This window comes from Scyliorhinus canicula, chromosome 4, assembly GCF_902713615.1.
Source record: "Scyliorhinus canicula chromosome 4, sScyCan1.1, whole genome shotgun sequence".
Classification (NCBI taxonomy): domain Eukaryota; kingdom Metazoa; phylum Chordata; class Chondrichthyes; order Carcharhiniformes; family Scyliorhinidae; genus Scyliorhinus; species Scyliorhinus canicula.
This window is the reverse complement of record NC_052149.1, coordinates 74,449,079-74,470,887: the sequence shown is the minus strand read 5'-3', so window position 1 is coordinate 74,470,887 and position 21,809 is coordinate 74,449,079. Positions and strand designations below refer to the sequence as shown.

Sequence of the window (21,809 nt, the reverse complement as noted above, 5' to 3'; positions counted from 1 at the left end):
TAAATGTGCACTTCCAGCAGAAGTGCTGATTGGGAGCAGGATGGTGGCCAAATGATCCAATCTAGAGGAATTTAAGTTAATTGTTTGATTCTGACACAACCTCCCCATTCTTAGCTGGAATCAACTAATTTGGCAGTGACTGGCTTTCAAATCTTGGGATCTTGCTGGCTAACATGATTTTGGCATTCATTAGATAAACTTGTTGAGTGAACAATACAGCAGTTTTTTTTCCTTCTGTTTTAGATGTTGGAATTTCAGAGGTACACTATATTCCTCAGGTATATCTCTCTGTAAACATCCTTTTAGAGAATTATGTATTGTTTCCTTTCCTATGTGGTCCAACCATCTTGTAGGATATATGCACTTGATTTCCTTACATTTTATACAGCAAAATTAATTTACTGGTTCTGACTCCGGCCTAACTTTTCTGATTGTAACACTAAAAGATAATAAGAATGGGTTACATTCTTAAAGTTATATAATCTTCCTAATTTATCTTTTAAAGGGTTTTTCATTTTAATATGCCACCTCCATTGTATCTGGATAAATAACATACTCTTTGATTTTTATTATATCAGTCACCTGCTATTTTTGTTTTCATTTTATAGTACTAGCCTAATAGGGCATTTTCCTCCCAACAATCTGTTGAGTTTAGTAATGGTATGGTAATATACAGCTATCTTCAGAGTCACCTGCAAAGGTCATTTTTGCTTGGGAAGCGACAACATAAATGGATACTCCAACCTTGCTGACCACTGGCCTCAAACATACTTCTCTCTCATGACTGGTTGTAAAAACTAGCAAGGGTGCATAATCAAACATGTGATCAGGATCCATTTCAACTTGAAGAGAAAGGAGAGTATTTTCTATACATAATCATGTATATCTATTTAATGTAGTCTACTTGGACTTCAGCTAGGCTTTTGATAGTCTCACATGGGAGACTGATAGTGAAGGTAAGAGCTATGGGATCCAAGGAAATTTGGCAGGTTGAATCCAGAATTAGCTGAGTGGGAGGAATGCAGAGTGTGATGGTTGAAGAAGTGTTTTTCTGACTGGAAGCCTGTATCCAATGGGGTCCCGCAGGGATCAGTGTTGGGGCCCTTGCTGTTTGTGGTTTATGTAAATGATTTAGACATGACTGTATGAGGGTTGATCAGTAAGTTTGCTGATGATACAAAAATTGGTGGGGTTGTAAATAATGTGGAGTCTAGCCTTGGATCACAGGAGGAGATGGATAGGCTGGTCAGATGGGCTGAGCAGTGGCAAATGGAATTCAATCTGGATAAGTGTGAAGTGTTGCACTTGGGTGGGACAAATAAGGCAACGGAATACATGACAAATGACAAGATCCAGGGAAGCACTGAGGATCAGAGGGACTTTGGTGTGCATGTACACTGGTCCTTTAATGTAGCAGGGCAAGTGGATACAGTGGTTAAGAAAGCATATGGTTTACTTGCCAAGGCATTGAGTTTAAAAGCAAAGAGATTATGCTCTAACTGTATAAAATGTTTGCAAGGCCACAGCTAGAGTATTGTGAAGTTCTGGGATCCATGTTACAAGTGGAACATGATAGAAGTGGAAAGGGTGCCAAGGAGATTTACCAGGATGTTGCTGGAGAGTTTTAGTTATGAAAAGAGATTGGATAGACTGTTTTCCTTGGAGGGGAGGAGACTGAAGGGGACATCATTGAGATGTCTCAAATTTTGAGGGATATAGATAGAGTAGACGGCAAGAAACGTTCCCCTTGGTGGCAGGATCAAAGACCTGGGGAGTGGGGGGCAAACATTTTCGGTAATGTTTAAAGGGGATGTGAGTAAAAATGTTTCAGTCAGAGGGTTATGGGAATCTGGAACTCATTGCCTGAAAGTGTAGTGGAAGCAGAGACCCTCCTAACATTTGGTAAGTATTTAGATATGCACTTGAAATGCCAAGGCACACAAGGCTATAGGCCAGGTGGTGGAAAATGGGATTAGACTAGTTAGGTGGTTGTTTTTAACTGGTACAGATGTGAGTGGACAAAGGGCCTTTTCCATGCTGTAAACCTCTACGACTCTATTTGGGACAGCACAAGTAGAGAGTTTAAAGGGAGAAAATATGTGAGGGGGACGAATGGGCGTACAAATATTCCTGAACAATTAAAACATTACTTCCCAATTGGTTAGTTAGCAACTATCATAAGTAGTATAGTGCTGAACCATTTCGAATAGGAAGAAGTTGAGGTTTGTCCATGGTTTGAGATGAGATAACAGAGTTTGTGCAATTGGTATTACTGAGCCAGATTTCAGAGAAATGATTGAAAATGCCTGGGAAAATATGATGAAATGAAGTATTTGAAAATGATCTAATTGTTAATTTTGCATTCTGTTAACACAAACATTGGATAATACATAAAAAAACCCAAGGTTAGGCTCCCCAATGGCTTAGTAGATAAATGCATCCTAAACACGTAACTAACAGCATGGTAGCACAGTGGTTAGCACAGTTGCTTCACAGCTCCAGGATCCCAGGTTCGATTCTCGGCTTGGGTCACTGTCTGTGAGGAGTATGCACTTCCTCCCTGTGGTTGTGTGGGTTTCCTCCGGGTGCTCCGGCTTCCTCCCACAGTCCAAAGATGTGCAAGTTAGGTGGATTGGCCATGATAAATTGCCCTTGGTGTCCAAAAAGGTGAGTTGGGGTTACTGGGTTAAGAGGATAGGGTGGAGGCGTGAGCTTAAGTAGGGTGCTCTTTCTCAGAGCTGGTACAACTTGATGGGCTGAATGGCCTCCTTCTGCACTATAAATTCTGCACTATAAATTCCATGATAATCTATGATCTATGAGGTTGCTGGTTTGATTCTTGATTTATTTTGATTTCAATTGGGTTCTCAATAAATGTGCTAACGTGGTTTTTGCAGCTCTGAGCTAGGGAGCTGAATAATTCAGCCAGAATTTCCATTACTGATTGCTGCTAGAAAGCACATTGATAATGGTTCAGGACAGTATTGTGTTCTATGGTGCTAGGCAGGGTTGGCAGGCAGCCTGCCAACAAGCACTGGTTTAGTCTCTCTCACAAAGAATGATCACTAGCTCCTTTCCATGCAACTGCATCCAGCATGAGTCAGTGCCTTCAGGAAAAGTGGGGGAGAAAAGGGACACGATTTAAAAATAAGACAAATTATTTAAATAAAGCAATAATATGAACACGTTTCAATAAGATAATAGTGTACAATTACTGAATGACCTATAATACATCCCTCCTGATAAATGATGCAAAATGACTTTAATTGAACCAGCACAGCATTGTCGTTTAGATATTGAGTAACTGCAGTTCCAGCAATTTTTTTCATACCATCTGTCTGGGTTGTGCCTGTAGCTGTTTGCTTCCTGTGCTGCTGTATAGTCCTGCCTTCTCACACAGGACACAAGCACATAACATTGCTGTGCATCAGCAGCCACAGATAATTGGATGCAATTTGAATGACCTTTGACTGAGTGCGAATGACAAATCATAGGTCAGCACTTTTAACAATCCAGCTTGGTTTCCTGCACATTTCTGCAGTTGATACTGGGCATGTAGGTAAAGAGATTTAGCAACGACAGCGACTGGAGGTAGGAAGAAAGGTTACTTTTTAATCCTTGGTAACAGATATATTATACCAAAAAAAAGTTAAGTTTTCAGAAGTAACTCTAAACAAAATAAGCATTAAAATATTATGTCCTAAAATACAAAAATGCTTGATGCTTGCATTGTATTATTGAGAAGAAGAGAATGCTATTTTTAAACTTCTGTATCAAATGATTAACCAAGCAAAAGCTTTAAAAATTATTTATATCAGCACGGCCATTGCTAGGAATTTGTTTTGCATGTTCGTACCTATCAAAATTCTTAGTCATTTTACAAAAGGAATATTTCTTTAAAAATAAGATGCCTGCTCTTTTCAAAGAATTGAATGATTCACCCAATTAGATTGTGGAACATATTTAAATGTGATTGATGATGTAAAGGTTTATTGTGGAAAGAATTTTTGTGCATTTCTTATACAATAAGTTAAGAAATGTTTATTGACTGCATACTATTTGCAAGGGCTTTGGGTTTCAGAGTCTTACTATACAAATTGCCTTTGTACAGTTGAGTGGGAATGATATCTGTGAAGTAAGAACCATATTTTGCTGCTGAACTGCATTATCTCTTGTGTCGATACCAGTCCTACTCAGCGCTTTTCATGCTAACAGTGATAATTGCATTCTACTTGCTGTTTTTTTTTCCTCTTCTGCATCTGACAGGCTGATGGAGATTTAAATCTAGCAGCAGTCAGCTGAAGCAGGCCTAAAACCTACCAGAGACAAATGTGGAACCAGGAGAATGCAAAATTAGAATGTAAGTAAAGCTCAATGTATAATAACAAAAACAAATGTCCATAATGTTCGAGACATGCCAAACACCGTTGATCAGTAATATTTTAAATGTACAAGTATCTTATGATTCATTATTTATTACCAAGAACATAGATTATCAGCAATCTTCCTTTTTAATTATTTAAATATGAGGGAAACAATCTTTGAATAATTCTGAAATGATGCAAAATCAGGAAAAATATTCTGGAGCTGCCCTAAATTTTCTTTCATTAATTAATTTTTTTGTAATCGTTTTGAAATTGTAATGTTTTGTTGTTTATGTCATGATGATATTCAAAAGATTCTGATTTTAAAAATTCTTTCATCAACCCAACTGCAGAAAATGTTCATCTTCTGCTATGAAAGGATTTAAAATATGTGAAGATTGTAACCAGAAATCATTTTCCAATGTAATGCAAGAATATACTGGAGCATCTTATTATACCATTCAAAGTTGATTTAATATTTTCTGAAGCTTCTGCCCTTTCTGGTTGAATGTTTGAAGTTAAATACAGCTGAGCTGTGGAAAATGTCGGGTGCTTTTGTCCAATATCAAATCAGGAATAGCTTTCTTCAGATATGGAATTTATATTTGAGACTGTTGATCTTGTCTTTTCTGTGGGAACTCGAGTATGAAGCTGCTCTGAAGAATTGTTTGATATTTGTGTTGGTGCCTTCTATCCAAAGTAATCCCAAAGGTCATGAACATCTGAAGCTCTAATGTTTTATAACTGTAGAATAAACAGTCTAAAAGAAAGGTATGCAGCACCATGACGTCAGCACAAATGTACTATACAAATAGCTGATTATCTGCATTTCTTTCCAAAATGTAAAAATCCTTGACTCATCAAAAATATGCAGACAGAGTATTTCACCCTCTCGGTAGCATTGAACATGTAGTGAGTTATCTTTCCACTTCTAGCATCCAGATTTAATCGTAGATGAATGGGATGAGAGTTAAAGGGGTTTAGGATGGTCTTGAGCAAGATTCAAAATGGAAATATGCCTACAGCACAAAACATTTCAATTGACAAATTTATTTAGAGATGCTTTGAGAATAGTCTTACAACACCAGGTTAAAGTCCAACATTCGACAATCGCCAGGCAGGAATGTTCCCTTCCAGTCGGGGAACACTTCAGCAGTCAAGGGCATTCAGCCTCTGATCTCCGGGTAAGCGTTCTCCAAGGCGGTCTTCAGGACACGCGACAACGCAGAATTGCCGAGCAAAAACTTATAGCTAAGTTCTGCACGCATGAGTGTGGCCTCAACCGGGATCTTGGATTCATGTCGCATTACATTCACCCCCCACCATCTGGCCTGGACTTGCAAAATCCTACCAACTGTCCTGGCGTGAGACAATTCACATCTCTTTAACCTGGGATCACCCCCTATCTCTGGATCTGTAATGATTTGATTACCCGCAAATGCTCGCATTCCAAGCATTGTCTGGCATCTCTGACTTTGTCTATATAAATGTTTCTGGAACATACCTCTCCATTCACCTGAGGAAGGACCAGTGCTCCGAAAGCTGGTGTTTGAAACAAACCTGTTGGACTTTAACCTGGTGTTGTAAGACTTCTTACTGTGCTCACCCCAGTCCAACGCCAGCATCTCCACATCTTGAGAATAGTCAGAATGGGTACTAGAAATGTTACACTGGTGGATTAGAAGGCACTTTTCTGACCTGTAACTATTCCTTGTGTATCTGATCTGGGTGGGCATCTTCAGAGATATAGGGCGGGATTCTCCAATCCCGCGACAGAGTGTCCACGCCGTCGTAAACATTAATGTGCCGCTCCCATGATTAATTCTGACCCCTACAGGGGGCCAGCACGGCGCTGGAGAAGTTCGTGCTTCTTCAGCTGCAGATCCCGGCACGAACTGTGCGCCTGTTGTGCCGGCGGCAACAAGGACATGCGTAGTGGCACCGGTGGCAACACGCGCATGTGCAGTGGCCTCCTTCAACGCGCCGGCCCCGACGCAACATGGCGCAGGACTACAGGGGCCGGTGCATAGGAAAGGAGGCCCCCAGCAACAGAGGCCGACCTGCTGATCGGTGGCCACCGATCGCGGGCAAGGCCACATCAGAGGCCCCCCCGACCCCCCCACCTCCAAAGGCCATACCAACCGACCCTTCCACACCAAGGTCCCGCCGGCCCAGGGCACGTTAGAGCAGCGCCAGTGGGTCTTGGCTCTTTTCTGACGGCCGCTTGGCCCATCCCAGGCCGAATTGACGGGTCGGCCAGGTAGAGCGGCCAGCGACCGGCGCCGTGCCAACCACGCCGGCACCAATGGTGCCGATTCTCTGCTCTGCAGAGAATCGTGTGCCGGCATCAGGGTGGTGTGGCCCGTTCGCAGGGATTGTCTGGCCCAACCCAGGGCTGGGAGAATTCCGCCCATAAAACTCCAGACAATTTCATAGAATTTACAGTGCAGAACGAGGCCATTCGACCCATCAAGTCTGTACCAGTCCTTGGAAAGAGCACCCTACTTAAGGCCACACATCGACCTTATTCCAGTAATCCCACCTAAAATGTTTGGACACTAAGGACAATTTTATCATGGCCAATCCACCTAACCTGCACATCTTTGGACTGTGGGAGGAAACCGGAGCACCCGGACGAAACGCACGCAGACACGAGAATGTGCAGACTCCGCAGACAGTGACCCCAGCTGGCAATTGTACCTGGGACCCTGTGCTAACCACTGTGCTAACCACTGTGCTACCGTGCTGCCCTCCAGGCAGGAGCTGCACCATGAACCTATTTATACTATACAGAAGGAAATGGAGTTTGGTAGAATAGAGTAAACTAACCTTTTCCCTGCATCCAACGTGTACTAAACATAACCTGGGAATGTTTGGTGCAGATACAGGATGCAAAATGTGGAACCGGTTACTATTTCCCAGCACTGATAATCTTTCCCTTGGTGAGTGCAGAGATTAGAAGCCTATCTACCTGGAAGTATATTAATGAGGGAAAAAAAAGAGTTGCAATTTCAAATACTGGGGACGCAATTCAAAATGGAAGAATTGGGAGTCTGAATCGGGCAGAATGTTTGAATCAGAATGTAACTGATTTTTAGATTTTGAACATCAGTTGTGGCTCAGTTGGTCTGAATTGCAAGGTTCTGGGTTCAAGACCACTCCAAAGCTTGAGCACAAATCAAGGCTGACACATCAGGGCGGTAGTGAGGGAGTCTCTCGGGTATGGCCTGCTCATGATGCTATTTCGAAGAAGAGCGGAGGAATTTTACCTGGTGTTCTGGCTGATATTTATTTCTCAATCAGCATCACAAAATAATAGATTATCACTTTGCTGTTTGCAGGGGTTTGCTGTGTGCGAATTGCCTGCTGCGTTTTCTACATTTCAATGGTGATTACACTTAAGTCCTTCATTGGCTGTAAAGTGTTTTGGAATGTCAAGTGTAAATGAAAAATATTATTTAGTACAAGTCTTTTATTGTCATACATCATGATAAATACCATTAAAATGTTCAAGAAACATGCAAGAAGCAATTAGGAATATTACTAAGGTGTTTGCTGAGGTGGGATTTCGTATAATACTGGAGTGCTCTATTGAGCCTGGGCTTTTGCTAGTTTCAATTTCTGTCAATTCTTATGCTTTATGTTAACTAAAGTTACAGAAGGAATTTATTTTTTCTAATTCAGCACATATAAACGCAAAATACATAACACAGATAAATATTGTTTATGCACCAGTGTGATTTTTATGTCTGAGCATTTTAGTAATATGTTCAACTTGAGGGATAGGACTTAATATTTCAAAAAAGTAGAATTAATAATCTAAGCTCATTCTATTGAAAAGACAAGTTTCTGAAATAATTGAGAAAATTATATGTAAACTTTTCAATTTTATAATGGTAAGGTAAAGTCTTCATTGTCCCAGATGACCATAGGCTGCTTCTCCTGTTGAGCGGGAGAGCTAACTGGTGGTGATTTAACCCGAGGATCACCACGTTTCAGGCAAGGGGCAATGTCGCGAAGGTGGGGCCTTCATGAATAACCTCAGCCAGCACGGCGATTGAACCTGTGCTGCTGGTTTATTCTGAGTTAGTAATTGTCAGTCAAAGCAATAATAATTGATCTCCGTACTATGGTTAAAATCAGCCAGATACTCTGTTCCTGGTCGCTATGCAGGGATTTAACTCCATGCCATGAACCTATCTAGACTAGACATTGGGCTGAATTTTGTGACCACATGAAGGAGGGAGTGTGGCTGGAAAATGCAGTGAGTATTGATTAACAATTACTAACTCCAGAATACACAAGGACAAAGATCTGGCAATTATCATTCCAAAAGGCAACTTCTTTTTGTAACTTAATCATTAAGTAATTACAACCAGGCTGGTTTGTGATGTAGAGTAAGGCCAGCAGCACAGGTTCAATTCCTGTACCAGCTGAGGTTATTCATGAATATTGAACATTGCCCAACATTTCCCACCTTTTTTTGAGATTCCCTATGACTATGTTTTAATAAGATCACCTCTCATCCTTCTAAACTCCAATAAGCATAGACGTAATCTGGTCAACCTTTCCTCATAAACTAACCCCTTTATCCCAGGAATCAACCTATTGAAGTTTTTCTGAATGGAATACACTCCATTCATGTATATCCCTCCTTCTTCAATGCGGTCTCCCCAATACCCTGTATAGCTGTAGCAAATAGTTCAGGATGAAATTTCAGCAGATAATGAGCAAAGCATCTGCCTTTGGGCAGAGCACATATGAATAATTGATGCCCCAGTACTGACTCCTGTAGTTTGCCAATCTGAAAGTTGCCCATTTACCCCAATTTTGTTTTTTTATGGTTAGCCAATCCCCTATCCATGCACATATATCACCCCGACAAAAGTTAACATGCGAATCCATGATAGTGAAGAATATTAGCCACCCATGCTTTCATAGAACATACAGTGCAGAAGGAGGCCATTCAACCCATCGAGTCTGTACCAACTCACTTAAGCCCTCACTTCCACACTATCCCAATAACCCCTCCTAACCTTTTTGGTTACTAAGGGCAATTTATCATGGCCAATCCACCTAACTTGCACATCGTTGGACTGTGGGAGGAAACCGGAGCACCCGGAGGAAACCCACGCAGACACAGGGAGAACATGCAGACTCCGATGACCCAGCAGGGAATTGAACCTGGGACCCTGGCGCTGTGAAGCCCCAGTGCTATCCACTTGTGCTGCCTGAAAGTTCTCTGCTTCATTTAGACTTCAGATTTTAAAAAAAAATAATATTTATTAAGATTATCAAAAACATATCAAAAACAGAAAATAACAATAAGAAAACAGTATTAACAACAACAAAAAGAAAAACACACTAACCCCCAAAACCAACCCCCCCCCCCCCCCCCCCCCCCCGTAACTACAAAAAGAAGAAATAGATAAACACCCGGCATATTCAATAAACACATACACACATTTCTCCCTTCCCCTTCCCCCGAAACAAACCCCCCCCCCCCCCCGCCGCCTAAAGAACCCCTGTAATGATCGCCTCAGGGCAAATTTCACCTTCTACAATTTAATGAACCCCGCCATATCATTGATCCAGGCCTCCCCGCTTGGGGGCCTCACATCCTTCCATTGAAGCAAGAACTTCTGCCGGGCTACTAGGGACGCAAAGGCCAGGACACCGGCCTCTTTCACCTCCTGCACTCCCGGCTCCACTGCAACCCCAAAAATTGCGAGTCCCCAGCCTGGCTTGACCCTGGATCCTACCACCCTCGACACCGTCCTTGCTAACCCCTTCCAAAACTCCGCCAGCGCTGGGCAAGCCCAGAACATATGGGCGTGGTTCGCTGGGCTCCCCAAGCACCTAGCACACCTGTCTTCGCCCCCGAAAAACCTACTCGTCCCGGTCATGTGGGCCCTGTGCAGCACCTTGAACTGTATAAGGCTAAGCCTTGCACTGGAAGAGGAGGAATTCACTCTTTCCAGGGCATCCGCCCACGTCCTCTCCTCAATCTCCTCACCCAGCTCCTCCCCCCATTTACCCTTCAGCTCCTCCACCGAGGCCTCATCCACCTCCTGCATGACGTGGTACACGTCCAAAATCCTCCCCACCTCCAACCCACACCACCAAGAGCACCCTGTCCTGTACCCCACATGGGGGCAGCAGAGGGAACCCCTCCACCTGCCGCCTGGCAAACACCCTAACCTGCATGTACCTAAACATGTTCCCCGGGGGGAGCCCAAACTTCCCCTCTAACTCACCCAGGCTCGCAAACCTCCCATCCACAAACAGGTCCCTTAACCTCTTAATACCTACCCTGTGCCAGCCAAGAAACCCACCATCGATGCTCCCTGGAGCAAACCGGTGGTTCCCCCGTATTGAGGCCTCCATCGATCCCCCCACCTGCCCCCTATGCCGTCTCCATTGCCCCCAAATTTTGAGGGTAGCCGCCACCACCGGGCTCGTGGTATACCTCATTGGAGGGAGCGGCAATGGCGCCGTTACCAGCGCCTCCAGGCTCGTGTCCATGCAGGACGCCATCTCCTTCCTCTTCCATGCTGCCCCTGCCCCGTCAATTACCGACTTACGCACCATCACTGCGTTGGCAGCCCAATAGTACCCACAGAGGTTGGGCAGCGCCAGCCCCCTCCACTATCCCTGCCCCGCTCCAAAAACACCCTTCTCACCCTCGGAGTCCCATGCGCCCATACAAATCCCGTAATACTCCTGTTCACCCTCCTAAAAAAGGCCTTCGGGATAAGGATGGGGAGGCACTGGAACAGGAACAAAACCCTTGGGAGCACCGTCATCTTGACGGACTGCACCCTGCCCGCCAGCGACAGCGGCAACATGTCCCATCTTTTAAACTCCTCCATTTCCTCCACCAGCCTAGTGAGGTTAAGCTTGTGAAGGGCCCCCCAGCTCCTAGCCACCTGAACTTCCAGGTACCGAAAGCTCCTCCCCGCCCTTTTTAGCGGGAGCCTACCAATCCCCTCCTCTTGATCCCCCGGGTGCACGACGAACAGCTCACTCTTACCCAGGTTGAGCTTGTACCCAGAAAAGCCCCCAAATTCCTTAAGGATCTGCATCACCTCCGGCATTCCCCCCACTGTGTCCGCCACATAAAGCAACAAGTCATCTGTGTATGATGACATTCGGTGCTCCTCCCCACCCCGCACCAGACCCCTCTAATTCCTCGACTCCCTCAACGCCATGGCCAGGGGCTCAATTGCCAACGCAAAGAGCAAAGGGGACGGGGACACCCCCGCCTCGTCCCCCGGTACAACCGAAAGTACTCCAATCTCCTCCTATTTATGGCTACGCTCGCCTCGGGGCCTCATATAACAGCCTCACCCAACTGACGAACGCCTCCCCGAACCCAAACCTTTCCAGCACCTCCCACAAGTACCCCACTCAACCCTATCAAAGGCCTTCTCCGCATCTAATGCTACCACTATCTCCGCCTCCCCTTCTACCGCCGGCATCATTATAACATTCAGAAGCCTACGTCTATTGGTGTTCAGCTGCCTTCCCTTCACAAACCCCGTCTGGTCCTCATGAATGACCCCCGGCACCCAGTCCTCTATCCTTGTGGCCAAGATCTTCGCCAACAGCTTGGCATCCACATTTAACAACAAGATCGGCCTATATGATCCACACTGCAGGGGGTCCTTGTCCCGTTTAAGGATCAAGGAAATCAGCGCTCGTGACATAGTAGGGGGCAAAGCCCCCCCTCCCTTGCCTCGTTAAAGCTCCTAACCAACAGGAGGCCCAACAGGTCCGCATACATTTTGTAAAATTCGACCGGAAACCCATCCGGCCCCGGCGCCTTCCCCGACTGCACACTACCTATCCCTTTGACCAGCTCCTCTAGCTCAATCGGCGCCCCCAGCCCCTCCACCTGTCCCTCCTCCACCTTCGGAAATCTCAGCCTATCCAAAAAGCGCCCCATTCCCCTGCCCCACCCCCTCCACCGGGGTCTTGGACCAGTACAATTCCCCATAAAAGTCCCTGAAGACCCCATTAATGTCCACCCCCCTTCGTACCACATTGCCTCCCCTATCCGTCACTCCACCAATCTCCCTGGCCGCAACTCGCTTACGTAGCTGATGCGCCAGCATCCTATTCGCCTTCTCCCCATATTCGTACACCGCTCCCTGTGCCTTCCTCCAAAGAGCTTCCGCCTTTCCGGTGGTCAGCAAGTCGAACTTGGTCTGAAGGTTACGTTGCTCCCTCCGGAGCCTCCGCGTATCTCCTGTCCACCCTCACCATCTCCCCCACCAACCTCTCCCTCTCTCTTTGCTTTCCCCTCTCCCTATGGGCTCGGGTGGAAATCAACTCCCCTCTAATCACCGCCTTCAATGCCTCCCAAACCGTCCCCACCCGGACCTCCCCATTATCATTGGCCTCTAAGTACCTCTTGGTACACCCCGAACGCGCCCGCCCACCTTCTCATCCGCCAGCAATCCCACCTCCAGGTGCCAGAGCGGGCGCTGGTCCCTCTCCTCCCCCAACTCAAGGTCTACCCAGTGCGGGGCATGGTCTGAAATGACTATGGCCGAATACTCGGCATCCCCCACCCTTGAAATCAGCCCCCTGCTCAGGACAAAAAAATCGATCCGGGAATAGGCTTTATGCACATGGGGAAAAAAATGAATACTCCCTGGCCCTCGGCCTCGCGAACCTCCACGGATCCACCCCTCCCATCTGGTCCATAAACCCCCTCAACACCTTAGCCGCCGCGGGCCTCCTGCCCATCCTGGACATGGATCGATCCAATGGGGGATCCAGCACCGTGTTAAAGTCCCCCCCCCAGTATCAAGCCCCCCGTCTCTAGATCCGGAATGCGGCCCAACATGCGCCGCATAAAACCCGCATCATCCCAATTTGGGGCATAGACATTCACCAGCACCATCCGCTCCTCTTGCAACTTGCCGCTCACCATCACATACCTCCCTCCACTGTCAGCCGCCACCTTTGACGCCTCAAACGACACCCTTTTTCCCACCAGAATCGCCACCCCCCCGATTGTTTGCATCCAGCCCCGAATGAAACACCTGGCCTACCCAGCCCTTCCTCAGTCTAACCTGGTCCGCCACCTTCAGGTGCGTCTCCTGGAGCATAGCCACGTCCGCGTTCAGCCCCTTCAGGTGCGTAAACACCCGGGCCCGTTTGACCGGCCCATTCAGCCCCCTCACATTCCAAGTTATCAGCCGGATCAGAGGGCTCCCTGCCCCCCTCCCCTGCCTGCCCCAGGCCAGCGCCCCACGCTCAGCCCGTTCCCCACGGCAGCAAACCCCCACCCCGGCCCCCCCTGCATACTCCAGCTCCTTCCTGGCCATTTTAGCAGCAACCCGGTACCCCCCCCCCCCCCCCCCCCCCTTCCCCTCCTCCCAGCCGCGCTACTCCCTCCGTAGCACTCCAGTGAGCCAGCTAACTTCTGCTGACCCCGGCAGCTCCCGCCACACCTCCGACCCCCCCCCCCCCCAACGTGGGACTACTTCTCCTCCCCCAGACCCATCAGCAGACCCTCCTCCTCCCCCTCCCGCTCTCACACGGGAAAAAAGCCTGTGCTTCTCAGCTGCGACCCCGCCCCCATCCACCCTCAGCGCGGGAAACAGAAGAAAAGCCCGTGCTTTCCCTCTGCTCGACCCCGCCCATGCAAAAAAGACAGCACCCCACCTGCCCAAGAACCAACACACAACCAGCTTAAAACAGCATAACACAGAGACCCTCCCCACCAAAAGTTAACACAGTTATTTACAAACCCCCGACCCTCAGTCAGAGTCCAACTTCTCGGCCTGCACAAAGGCCCGCGCCGTCTCCGGGGACTCAAAATAAAAGTGCCGGTCCTTGAAAGTGACCCACAGACGCGCCGGCTGTAACATGCCAAACCTCTCACTCTTTCTGTGGAGCACCTCCTTCGTCCGTTTGTACCCAGCCCTCCGCTTAGCCACCTCCGCACTCCAGTCCTGGTAGATCCGCACTACCGTGCTCTCCCACTTGCTCCTCCGCTCCTTCTTGGCCCACCTAAGCACGCACTCTCGGTCAGCGAACCGGTGGAACCGCACCAGCACCGCCCGTGGCGGCTCATTCGGCTTGGGCCTCCTGGCCAGTGTTCTGTGGGCCCCCTCCAGCTCCAGGGGCCCCTGGAAGGACCCAGCTCCCATCAGTGAGTTCAACAAAACGACCACATAGGCCCCCAGGTCTGACCCTTCCAGCCCCTCTGTGAGGCCCAGGATCCGCAAATTTATCCGCCTCGACCGGTTCTCCATCTCCTCAAACCGCTCCTGTCACTTCGTATGGAGCGCCTCATGCATCTCCACCTTTACCGCGAGGGCTGCGGCCTCATCCTCTCTTTTGGAGGCTTGTTGTCGGAGCTCCCGGATCTCCACCCCCTGGGCTGTCTGCGTCGCCAGCAGCTTGTCCGCATTCGCCTTCAGCGAGTCTAGCAGCTCCACTTTTAGCTCCTGAAAACATCGCTGGAGAGTCTCCTGCTGCACCTGCGCTCCATTCCTCGAAGCCTCCGCCGGCCGCTGGGGGCCCTTAAAAGAGCCCAAAAGTCCGTTCCTGGCAGGAGCTGCCGAACGTGCGGCTTAGCTCCGCATAGCCGCAACCGGAAGTCTCAGACTTCAGATTTTTGACTATCATTTATCTCCATAGAAATCACTCTTCCACTTTTTATCTGAAGAAAGGTCTTGGTGCAGAATCTTCTACTTTGCTTTATGTTTCCATGTAAGAAATGACTGCAGTAACGGGTCAAACAGTCCCTTGAGCCTGCTGCATGTTTCTAAGTTTATAACAAATGCTTTGGTATCACTAAGAAGCATATTGTGAATCAAAGTGTTTTACTTTCAATAGGTCTGTGAACCACATAAGGAAATTATTACATAACAGGAACTCCTTTTAGGCCAGAACTTGTCAGACCAGTATTTGTATAGTTTAAAGCACATTCTTCAGGCTCAAGTTATACTCTGTCTCACTCTACCCAGCAAAAAGGGATCCGATTTTCAAAATTCAACAAATAATGGAAGTGCGGGATTGGAGAAGAAATTGCTGGAATAGTCAGATGCTCAGCTAGAATTATTAAAGCGAAGGGACAGATTTGGCATTTTGGGTGTGTACTCTTTATTTGAAGATAACACATATGAACATAAAAATTACAAGCAGTAAATGCTGGAAATACTCCACAGATCTGGCACCATCAGTGGAGTGAGAAACAATCAATGTTTCAGGTTGATGATCTTCCATCAGAGCTGGAGAAATTTAGAAATATAATATATTTTCAGCAAGGGAAAAGGGGGTTGGAGATGTTTTTCAGGGTAAAAGAATGAAAGTGAAGGTCTGTGATAGGATTGAACACAGGAGAGATGAAATGGCAAAAAGCTTCATGATGCAAAGCCCAAGGGACAAGTGAAGAAACAAAAAACAAATGAAGATTGGGCGTGAATGGCAGCATAATGAACAGGTGCTATCTGAAAGATTAAAAAAAAGAAATACAAGAGTTAAAAGACAAAGTCAGGAAAGAAAAGGAAACAGTGGGGTAGTGGTTAGAATTGATGAACTCCTGTTGAGTCAGGAAGGCTGTAAAGTGGCCGCACCACAGAGGCTCCCGGAGATCTGCAAAATCGCGGTCTTTTTTGGTGGGTTTCCCGGTGGGTTTTTAAAAAAAACGAAAGTTCCCCAAAGTCGGCCCTGCCTCCCTCGCCCTACCCAAGCGCCAAAGCTCCATTCCACGGAGCTGAAGACATTAAAAGAAAAAGGCAAGAGAGGAGAGACTGATCCTCGAGGGCTCAGCGGAGCGGCTGCACGTGAAGGAGGAGTGGGGATCGAGATTTTGTTCCCTAAGAAGCAACCTAAAAGTCGAAGGGCTCAAAGAGCACGGGGAGGATAAGACAATTTTTTTTTCTCTCCTGAAAATTTAAATTTAAGAAAAAAACCTTTTGGGTTTTTAAAAAAAATTTTTTTTTTACCAAAACCCAGCCAAAGGAGAAAGGCACATAACAGAAATCTGCCTGCAAATAATAATAAATTGACGGGATGGCGAGATGTAAGAAGGAGCAGCAGTGAAGGAAAAAGGCAGGAGCTGCGGCCCACGCAGGCAGGCGACCCCACGAGGCGAGGCAGAGGATCCGGCGAATCAGGGAGCGGAAAAGCTGGCGAGCCAAATAGCGGAGCAGGACCAGATCGCGGTGACCATCCACCCCCCCCCCCCCCCCAGCCCGCACAGGGGGAGGAATGGAGAAGTGTGCTGAAAACTGAGCAACACACCATGAAGGAGGCGCTCAGGATGGAGCTCCGCACAATGATGAAGGAGATGTTGGCGGAGACAACAGACAAAATGCAGCGAACCTTCAAAGGGCTGGGAAGGAAGGTGGAGGCGCAGGAGAAAACAATTCTGGAGTTGGAGAAGGCTGCCTCGGACCAGAGTGACTGGATTGTAGCTCTGGAAACCGAGGTGAAAAGGTCCGTAACATCCCATGGGAGCCGAAGAGGAAAGTGGAGGAGCAGGAAAACGGGTCCAGATGGCAGAATGTTAAAATACTGGGTCTGCCAGATGGGATAGAGGGCAGAGACCCAGCAGGCTACATCGCCCAAATGCTGGGCAAGCTAGTGGGAAGGAAGGAATTTCCAGACCCCCCAGAAATAGACCTGGGGTGCACAGGTTGCTTCAATCCAAGCCCAAAGCCAGGGAGCAGCCCAGAGCGATTATCGCAAGGCTGCACCGGTTCCAAGACCGGGGAAAAAAATCAGAAAGTGGGCCCAGCAGATGAGATCGAGCACATTGGAAGGGAAGTACATAGGCCAGGACATTGGGGTGGACCTGGTCAAAAGAAGGGCTGAGTTCAACAGGGCCAAATCAGCACTCAACAAAAGTAAGGCAAAATTTGGGATGTTATTCCTGGCCACTCTGGGTAACGGTACGAGGATGGAGCTGTATTTTAACACAGCAGCAGAGGCTGAGGAGTTAATTAGATCAAACAAACTGGGGGAGGAACAGCCGCAACAGCCACCATGAAAGCGACAGGGACGAAAAAAAAAGGAAGAATATTGTCATGAGTACCTTTAAGAAATGGGTGTTTATCAGTGATGTCAGAGTGTGGGTGAAGCTGGGCCGTCTGTCAGCTTTTTACTTTTAGGCTGTTTGCTGCAGGGTGTGTTTTAGTTTTGTTTTCAGTGTTGGAGCTGAAGCCAGACAAAGCAGGTATACTGTTGATCTCTCTGCCATGAAAAGACTGTATCTTGATCATTTGGTGAATTTGGAATCCTAAATGTTTTCAGTAGTGAATGTAAACCTGATGTGATTCTGTTAAAAGGTGTTTCTTTTGTCTTCTGGATGTTGTTTGGGAAATTATTCAGGATTACTTAGTGTTGTATTCTTTGGGGGTTGTATATGAATTGATGGTTGCTAAGATGTTCACTATGTTTTCAAAAGGTTAACTTGAGTTCATAGAATAAACATTGTTTGCTTTAAAAAATACTTTTTCCATTTCTGCTGAAGGGGGGGGGGGGGAAGATCACCTGAAGGGAGAGAGGGACAGGGGCTGGGGGGGAAGAGGAGTTGGAGGGGTGGGTGTGTGGGTGGGGGGGGAGCACAGAACAAAAGAGAAGCAAAGAGAAAGGTGAGGTAGAGAAGCAATACAAACATAGGCCTCGGCGGGCATGGAGCAAGGCGAGGAACCAAGATGGCGTTGAAACAGCCACTTGGGAGGGCTTCAGCGCGAAGGGAGAGCCCGGAGTGCAGGGGCACATTCACATGGCGTATACAGAGCTGGAGGCCATGTTGGGTGCCCCCTGGACAAAGGGAAACCCCGGAGCGCTGGGTCCCAACCTCATGGTGAGAACGGCGACCGCGACCATTTTGGACCGCCCCCTAACAAAGGGAAACCTCGGAGTGTAGGGGCGTGCCCACCAGGTAAATATGGGTGATCCCGCAGGACTGGGGTCAGAAATCCCTGACCTTAACACACAACGACTGATTATAGGGGGGCGACTTTAACTGTGTGCAGGTCCCACTGACCGACCTCTCAAAACCCCAGAGCAGGGAAAAAGAACGGCATGGCGAGGGAACTAGGAGCATTTATGGAGCAGATGGGAACGGTGGACCCATGGAGGTTCCAGCACCCAGGAGAGAAGGAATTATCATATTTTTCGCAAGTACACAAGGTACATACCCGTATCAACGACTTTGCAGTGGGGAAATCGGTGCTTCCAGGGATCACTGGAACGAAGTACTCCGCGATTTGGGGCCTCACGGTAGCATGGTGGTTAGCATCAATGCTTCACAGCTCCAGGGTCCCAGGTTCGATTCCCGGCTGGGTCACTGTCTGTGTGGAGTCTGCACGTCCTCTCCGTGTGTGCGTGGGTTTCCTCCGGGTGCTCCGGTTTCCTCCCACAGTCCAAAGATGTGCGGGTTAGGTGGATTGGCCATGCTAAAATTGCCCGTAGTGTAAGGATAATGGGGGGTTTAAGTGGGGTGATCATTGTTCGGCACAACATCGAGGGCCGAAGGGCCTGTTCTGTGCTGTACTGTTCTATGTTCTATGTTCTATGATCTGGCCCCGGGGATACACTCAGCGAGTCTGGTAATAATAGCTTCATTGAGAATTTGGAGACAGTTTCGCACTTGGCCCTTTGGGTTGGGGGCAGGGTCAAGGGAAATGCTGATTCGGGGGAACCACAGATTTGAGCCAGGAAAGTGGGACGGAAATTTTCAGAAATGGGAGGAGAAGGGGATTAAGACACTAAAAGATTTGTTTCTTGGGGTCAGTTTACAGGATTGAAGGAGCTGGAAGTGAAGTATGGGCTGGAGCAGGGGGAAATGTTTAGATACATGCAAATCATTTTCATACGTTTTAGTCCTGTCCAAAGCTAGCAGATTACTGGAAGGAGATTTTTAGGATAATCTCTGATGTGGTGCACGTGAAACTGGACCCGGGCCCTCGGGAGGCCATATTCGGGGTGTCGAACCAGCCGGGGTTGGAAACGAGTGCAGAGGCAGATGTTGTAGCCTTCGCCTCGTTGATCGCCTGAAGGCGGATCCTGATGGGTTGGAGAGCAACCTCTCCACCCTGTGCCCTGGCGTGGCGGGGGTCCCGTTAGAATTCTTGACTCTTGAGAAGGTTAAGTTTGAACTGAGGGGAGGGATGGAGGGGTTCTACAATTCATGGACGTTTTTCATGATGCATTTTCAAGAATTGGATAACATCGAACATAGTTGGGGGGGGGTGTTTTGGGATGGTTGGGGGGAGGGGAACTGTATGTGTTAGTGGTGACTGAGTGACTGCTGATTCCTTTTTGTCATTTGTTTATGTTTTTTTAAATAAATGTTTTTATTCAGTTTTCATATTTTATATTGAACAAATTACAAATTGTTAGGAGAGGAAAAAAAAAACAAAAAAAACAAACAAACACGCAAAAATTAACATACATATTTACAGGTAAGCATCTTCGTAGTAGTAACTGCGCCCGCCCCCCCCTCAACATGTTTATTTAGTTTGGTTTTGGGCCTTAGCTAGCCATCGAACCCCCGTACCGAACCTGTAGCCCCCCCCCCTCCCGCTACCTTCCCCCGACTATTCTTCCTCTTGTACATTGGCCACAAATAGGTCCCGGAACAGTTGCATGAATGGCTCCCACGTTCTGTGGAAGCCGTCGTCCGACCCTCGGATGGCAAATTTGATTTTCTCCATTTGGAGAGATTCCGAGAGGTCGGACAGCCAGTCCGCAGCTCTGGGCGGTGCTGCTGACCGCCAGCCAAACAGGATTCTACGGCGGGCGATCAGGGAGGCAAAGGCAAGGGCGTCCGCCCTCCTCCCCAGGAATAGATCTGGCTGTTCTGAAACCCCGAAGACCGCCACTATCGGGCATGGCTCCACCCTCACTCCCACCACTTTGGACATAACCTTGAAGAAGGCTGTCCAGTACTCCACGAGTCTGGGGCAAGACCAGAACATGTGGGCGTGGTTGGCCGGGCCTCTTTGGCACCGTTCACATCTGTCTTCCACCTCCGGGAAGAACCTACTCATACGGGTTCTTGTTAAGTGGGCTCTATGTACCACTTTTAGTTGCGTCAGGCTGAGCCTTGCGCACGTGGAGGTGGAGTTGACCCTATGCAGTGCTTCGCTCCAGAGTCCCCACCCTATCTCCATCCCCAGGTCGTCCTCCCATTTCCTTCTTGTTGCGTCCAGTACGGTGTCGTCCCTATCTACCAGTCGGTCATACATGTCACTACAGTTCCCTTTCTCTAGGATACTTGCGTCCAGTAGGTCTTCCAGTAGTGTCTGTCGTGGCGGTTGTGGGTACGTCCTTGTCTCCTTTCGTAGGAAGTTTTTGAGCTGCAGGTACCGTAGCTCGTTCCCCCCAGCTAGCTGAAATTTCTCTGTCAGTTCGTCCAGTGTTGCGATCCTGTCGTCCGTGTATAGGTCCCTGACTGTCAGTGTCCCCCCGTCCTGCCTCCACCTTTTGAAGGTGGCGTCAGTCAGTGCTGGTGTGAACCTATGGTTGTTGCAGATGGGAGCCCTGTTCGACATTTTGGTCAGGCCAAGTTGCTGCCGCAGTTGGTTCCAGGATTGGAGGGTGGCTGTCACCACTGGGCTGCTGGAGTGTTTTTTGGGTGGGGATGGGAGTGCTGCCGTGGCGAGGGCCCGGAGGGAGGTTCCCATGCAGGAGGCCTCCTCCGCACGCACCCACTCAGCTTCTGGCTCCTGGATCCATCCCCTTACTCGCTCGGCTGTTGCTGCCCAGTGGTAGAATTGTAGATTCGGGAGGGCTAGCCCTCCCCTGGTTTTTGTTTTTTGTAAGACCTTCTTTGGGATCCTAGCATTTTTACCCCCCCATACGAACGCCATGATGAGTTTGTCCAGCGCTTTGAAAAAGGCCTTGGGGATGTAGATCGGAATGGATCTAAACAGGAAGAGGAACCTGGGCAGTACGTTCATTTTGATCGTCTGAACTCTCCCCGCGAGGGAGAGCGGGAGTGTGTTCCATCTTTGCAGGTCCTTTTTAACTTCCTCCGTCAGGCTGGTGAGGTTCCATTTGTGGATCCCTTTCCAGTCATGGGCTATTTGGATCCCCAGGTAGCGGAATTTATGTCGGGCTTGATTGAACGGCAGCCCCTTTAGTGCTGCCCCCCCCCCCCCTTGCGGGTGTACTGGGAAGATCTCACTTTTGCTCATGTTGAGTTTGTAGCCCGAGAAGGCTCCAAACTCTTTCAGGAGCGCGATGATTCCGTCCATGCTGCTTTGTGGGTCCGAGATATAGAGGAGCAGATCATCCGCATAGAGTGAGACTCTGTGCTCTCTACCTCCCCTTCGGATCCCCCTCCAATTTTTTGCTGCCCTGAGCGCGATTGCTAGCGGTTCAATTGCTAGTGCGAACAGCAGCGGGGACAGTGGGCATCCTTGTCTGGTGCCCCTGTGCAGCTGGAAGTATTGGGAGTTGGTATTG

At 48.1% G+C, this 21,809-nt stretch overlaps 1 protein-coding gene across 3 annotated transcripts in view; it reads left to right on the top strand.

Annotated features, from left to right (window-relative positions):
• The first annotated feature begins 222 nt into the window (after window positions 1-222).
• The window catches only part of dnajc6 (DnaJ (Hsp40) homolog, subfamily C, member 6), a 210,302-nt gene continuing 188,715 nt past the window's right edge, over window positions 223-21,809 (top strand). The window contains exons 1-2 of one of the 3 annotated variants that reach the window (XM_038794472.1): window positions 223-278; window positions 4,267-4,360. In XM_038794472.1, the coding sequence (XP_038650400.1) occupies window positions 4,330-4,360 (31 nt within the window). In that variant the 5' untranslated portion in view covers window positions 223-278; window positions 4,267-4,329. Of the gene's footprint in view, window positions 279-3,442; window positions 3,592-4,266; window positions 4,361-21,809 lie in introns of those variants that run through there. The other 2 variants (XM_038794471.1, XM_038794473.1) reach the window with 2 other exon arrangements.